Genomic DNA, 5,781 nt, shown 5'->3' with positions numbered 1-5,781 from the left:
AAAATTTCATATGATTTGGTGATCGTTAAGACTTTCAAAAGTTTGATTTAGTTTTAATGATTTTGAACGGTCCAGCTTATGTCAAACTAAAACCGTTGAAGGTCATTAAAACTAAATTGAACTTTTGAAAGCCTTAACGATCACCAAATCATATGAAATTTTATAGAGGTGATCTACTCATATAGACCTAAGATATGAACGGTGGAGATGTAAAATTATAATCGGGAAGTTGGTGTAATGCTCTATCCCTATAAATGGCTTAAAATAAGGATCCCTCATTGGAAGGGCCCCTATATATATATGATATATATATATATATATTATCATATACTTCGGTCTAACAATACCTCTAGATCAGAGCTTGAATTATTGAATTATGCATGTCCACAGAGACAGAGTGGCCTCCTTACGTATTAATTTGTACTACAGCAGTCTATTATTCATGTATCATGTATCGATATATTGATTTGTCCTAGTACTTAAGCTAGAGTTCGATCGATGACATAGAAATTCAAAGAAAAACGATGATCGAGTTCATCTTGACTAGATTAATTTCATTGATTATTCTACGGGAGAATTCGCCGGGCTGTAATTAACGACTGGTAGTTTACTACAGGACACACAGTCAAAACAGTCCATAACTAGAGTGACTGAACCCGTAAAGTTTAAAGACAAAACCAATGAAACCACTCTACCCTATGTAAAGCTAAGATAGCTAGCTTGATCGATCGCTGTGTTTGTATTTTTTGAATTCTAATGTGTTTTGATTCCATTTGTGTCCGTCTCTGTCAATTCTCGACAGCTTTTCTCTCACAACTAATTAATACAATATAATTTCTTAGTAATTGATGTTCTCTGTTTTGTCATCACAAGTGCTTGTGACTTGTTCTACTGTACCAGAAAGAAAACGAAAAGAGTTTGTAGGTTTGTGCAGAGTCACGGTTTAGATAAAGATTCACAGGATTTTATGGAAAGTAAAACAAAATGAACATATATGGAACAGATAAGGTAATTAAGCAGGTAGGAGCAAAAGAAGAAGAAATGAAGTGTACTAGATAGCTAGCTAGCTGTACCTGTCAAAGACTGCGAATTCAGAAACGAGGGTTTTGTAAACGGCGAGGATGTCGGGATCGAAGCCATTCATGACGTCCTGGGACATGGTGGTGGTGTTGTCCATGGAGTAAGCCTGCTGGGCAAACCCGTTCATCGGGGGTGGGGTTCCCGACGACGTGTTGTCGGCGTCAGACCCGAATATCTGCTCTCTAATGGCTTGGAAAGAGTGACCTGGGTCCGGGTCGACGTAGTGAGACTGGTTCTTGAAGAAGATGCGCTTCGAGTTTGGGTCAGTGGTGTTGAGAGCGTTGGACTCGGAGCCATCCACGCCGTTTATTTCAGGGTTGAGTCTCTTCATCCACCCGATCATGTGGTCGAACGACCTGTTCTCCATAACCAACACCACCATGGTCTTGATGGGGCTGCTGCTGCTGTTGCCGCCATGGAAGCCAATCAGAAGCAGCAGAAATGTGATGAAAATGGAGCTCATGGCACTGACACCGACTAACTCTAAGAATCGAATACCTAATATATATATTTGGATTATTTTCTAGTTTTGCATGGATGGATGGATGGATGGGAGGTAGAGAATGATCAACTTGTGGTTGCTGCAGACTTCAATTATTTTGAGTACGTTGAATCAATCCCGTGACGAGTGAGAGGATGAGCAAATCTTATAAGAGATGGCATTGGCAGGTGGGACAGCAGTGAAAGCTTATTATGTAAATGATTATATATTTGGATCTCGGTTTTATGTTTTTTCTTTTTCGATTCACTTTTTACCAATTCGAATCTGGATTCATGCATGACATTAATTCTTTTACATCAAGTTTTGCTTCTATTTTTTGGTAATGGATCTTGTTAAGATGCTTAATTAAAACTTTAAAAGTTGCAATAAGTTCAAAAAAAAAAAGGTGAGATCTGGTAGTCTTACCTTAATCCCTGTACGCATGTGAAGAGGTTCAACTAATAGTTTTAACTAATTAATTAACCGTTTTCGTTGATAAATGATACAAACCTACAATTTTTAGGTTATCAAATGATAAAAAAAGCTTCACCTAGTTTGTCACCACCAAGAAAGGTCCATACTTTAAAAAAATAAAATTAAAAATTAAAAAAAATTCAAAAAGAATGTTTGCCATATTACATAATGATTAAAATATGCATTTCTGTATTTTTTTTCTATGTTCATAGTTGATTTCTTTTTACCCAGTACTATTTGATCTAGTAACATATATAAATCTGTCCTTATAAATGGGAGATCGTGAGTTCAACTCAAAACAAAAAATTAGTTCTCTCTGGTACAGTAAAATTAATAACTATTTTTTTTATCAGTTTAATAACTCACATACTACAACGAGTTTGTTGGTGATGACAAAAAGATCTGGTTCATCTCCTCATATTTCTCCCCTAATGCTTCCTCATAAGTTCATCTTGACCATCTGTCATAAATGATAAATCAAAGGCTAAAATGTCTCCTTTTCAGATATTTTCTCATCTCATCCCCAATGTCTTTCTCTTCTTCCCAAAATCTCGTCAAAAAGAGTTTGTAGGTTCTTAGTTTGTTGGTGAGTTCTCTGTTGGTGCTTATGGTTCCGAAAGTATATTGAGTAACAGTGTTAGTGAGGAGTCTAGTGTGTTGCATGATGAGAATGATTATTTACGATATTATAGGCGGGAGGAAGCAATTACTTATCTCACCAAAGGTTGTGGGTCTTTTTTATCAAAAAAAAAGGTTGTGGGTCTTTTATTCTCTCCAAAATTCTGAAATTTGAGGGTGGGAATAAAGAGTTCAGGACGAAGGATATGGAATTTGATTTTCACTTTTTCAGGTTAATATATTAAGAAACGTGTTGTTGCTCATTGTGATAAAAGATTGTCTAAGGGATTTTAATGGTGTGTGAAGGCATCATTATGAATAATGCATGGTTTTTTCATTATCAAGACTTCAGTGAATGATCATAAATGCCATTGTGTTATTCGATTGCAAAAGTATAGGTTGATAGCGTCCAAAGTTGTAAAATCTATAATGCTGGATAGATTTCGTTACAGTCCAAACAAGAAGGCAATTGACGTATGCAATGCAGTAAAAAATGACTATGGTTTGGATTTGTCAATCGTATAGATGGATAGCGTGCAAAAGAAGTTGTACTTGATGATGAAGTTGAATCATATTCTAATTTAGAGTGCATAGTGAAGACAAATCTTGATGCCATGATAGGCTTGTAGGGCAATTTAGAAGCTGATAGATTTCAAAAGTTACAATGGTTTTACGGAAAGGAAAAATATTACAAATAGTTATTGATTTTTGATTCATTAATTACTTTCTTTGCTCACATTTTAAAAATATCACTTAACTCACTCATTTTTCATTCCGTCTCTCACTTAACTCATTGCCAGTAGACCTACCGTTAAGAACCGTTAACATCGAGGGTATATTTGTCTAAACACCAAAAATGAATTCCAAATTAGTTTTTTTTTTTAGAAAAAATAAAAAATTGTTTTATTCTTATCATATTTTAATTCTAAAACATTTGTTTCGTATTAGAAATTCCAAATTGTTTTTTTTTGTTTAAAGTTGAAAATAATTTAATAACTTTCAAATAAGAAAAATATGCATTTCTAAGTTAATAATGTATCGCGAAAAAAATAACTACAAATAATATTTTTATTTCAAAATAATTTCAGATTTTATAAAGTCACTCTTTTCATAAAATAAAAAGAGAAATGATTTAATAACTTTAGAAATAAAATAAAAAAGTTAGAAATGCATTTTATATGGTTAGAAAAATATACCCTCAATTTTAACGATTTTTAACGACAGTAAGTTAAGTGAGAGACGAAATCAAAAATGAGTGAGTAAAGTTATTAATGGGTCAAAAGTCAGTGACCATTTATAATTTTTTGCTTTACGAAAATGTAAGTGGTTAACCTTTTGTTTTGATATTGATCGACGTAAAGGATAGTGAATTAGTGATAATAGCCGCTACAGTAGGCATGGATTGTAATTATTTTAATCTTTAATGGCTCTGATTAAGAAGGGGTATTAAATTATCAGGAAAGCAAATTATAAGAAATTTTTATCATATGATGTCTTCAAATGGACCATTTTATCATGACAAAATAATAAACAAATCTTTCGAATTCGAATTCGAAGACGCTAAATATTATATTATTATTACAAGTAGTTTAAGATAATTTCTTCAAGGAGCAGTAAGATTTCAAAAGTAGAAAGTGGTCATCCCCAACATTATTGACAAAAAAAAAAAAAAACAATCCCAGACATGAAGAGGTTGTCATGGACTCATGATGAAAGTGGAACATCTTTTCCATATCACTTTAGCGTAAGGAAACCCTTAGCGTAATTGATCTTTAATTTCCTCCAACTCTGGATCAAAGGTCATCTATTTATTTAGCACCATAAATTTTACACTGAAAAATCAAACTTTGCAGAGTTCTAGTATTAGTGTTGCCCATAATATCCAAAACCTTTATGGCGAAGCTTCCTCTCTCGTGAAGGTATTAACTTATATCATTTTCAAATACCGATTTAATTACCCAATAATGGAATGGTTTCGTCCTACTAATGGCTTGTTTACTTTTTTAGAATTGAATGGAATGATACGTGGTAATCAAATTCTTGTGGTTCCTCGACTAGAAAAAAATATGCATGAGTTTACTAATACATGATGAAATCAGAAATTGTGTATAACCCACCTCCTTATCAGGTTTTGATTCCTGAAAACTCAGAAATTTGATTACGAAGGTCGATGGGTATAGGAATTTGATTATCAATTCTTTGCTTCTTCCGTTCCACTTTAAATATTGTAATTTTTTTTTTTTCTAAAATTTTTTTTGGATAAGATCCGATTATTATTATTATCGAAAAAGATTAATCAAATTGCGATTTCCTTCGTTTCTTTCTCAGATAATTTCTTTCTCGTATAGTTACAGCTAGTCATATCTGAACAATCTGTATACTTCTTTTTAGATGGACAAGAACGACCGTGCAAGGTATGATGAGCTTGACAAATACTATGATGCACAATGCGCCCCGGAGATTGCGAAGGGCTGCACTATTTCTTGTTTTGAGACTAATTGTAGCCATATCCCCATTAATTAATTAAGAAGAAATCCCTAATAACAAGAAGATCATGACATGCCAGACAGAGAAAACAACTGTCCAACTACGTTATGTGACATTGAGAATAAGAATAAGTTTTCAACAAAGGAGAGTGTACACTTCAAACAAAATTTGTACGCTTTCATTTTGTTGGTTCAAAGCATATAAAACTTCAAACGGAATTGGTACGCTTTCACCTAGATTTATATGTCATTATTCAAATTCAATGCCGTTTAGTATATGCAGAATTAGGACTCAAATTCTAACAAACTTTCACGGGTGCTGCTAAATGTACCTAGTCAAATTTACACTTAATGACATTTCCAATAATACCCTTGTTGTAAATTAAACCCAACAAAAATCACACTCATCAATCTCCTCCCCGAATTTGTCATGGTCTCTACCTGTCATCTACTCTGATCTCCATCCATGATACTCCTTTGCCCTAAAACCTGAACGAGTGATTTTTACAAAACCTCCCAAGTCTTCTTTCTCATAAAGTTAGTTTCTCTTCACTCTTGATTCAAGGCAAGGAAGCCCTCGTAGAGGTTTATACAAGTAAAGTTCAAGTTTACAAGATGTTGGGTGTTGGTAATTGTGTCATT

General features: G+C 33.6%; 1 protein-coding gene across 1 annotated transcript in view; it reads right to left on the bottom strand.

Annotated features, from left to right (window-relative positions):
* Window positions 1-1,701, bottom strand: part of LOC101304738 (phospholipase C 3-like) — a 4,719-nt gene extending 3,018 nt beyond the window's left edge. Inside the window, exon 1 of the mRNA XM_004291687.1 lies at window positions 1,074-1,701. Coding sequence (XP_004291735.1) covers window positions 1,074-1,543 — 470 coding nt within the window. The 5' untranslated portion in view covers window positions 1,544-1,701. The remainder of the gene's footprint in view (window positions 1-1,073) is intronic.
* Between the last annotated feature and the right edge of the window lie 4,080 nt (window positions 1,702-5,781).

The sequence above is a fragment of the Fragaria vesca genome, linkage group LG2 (genome assembly GCF_000184155.1).
Source record: "Fragaria vesca subsp. vesca linkage group LG2, FraVesHawaii_1.0, whole genome shotgun sequence".
Lineage (NCBI taxonomy): Eukaryota > Viridiplantae > Streptophyta > Magnoliopsida > Rosales > Rosaceae > Fragaria > Fragaria vesca.
Note: the sequence above shows the minus strand (reverse complement) of the source record. Positions and strands in the feature narration are given on the sequence as shown.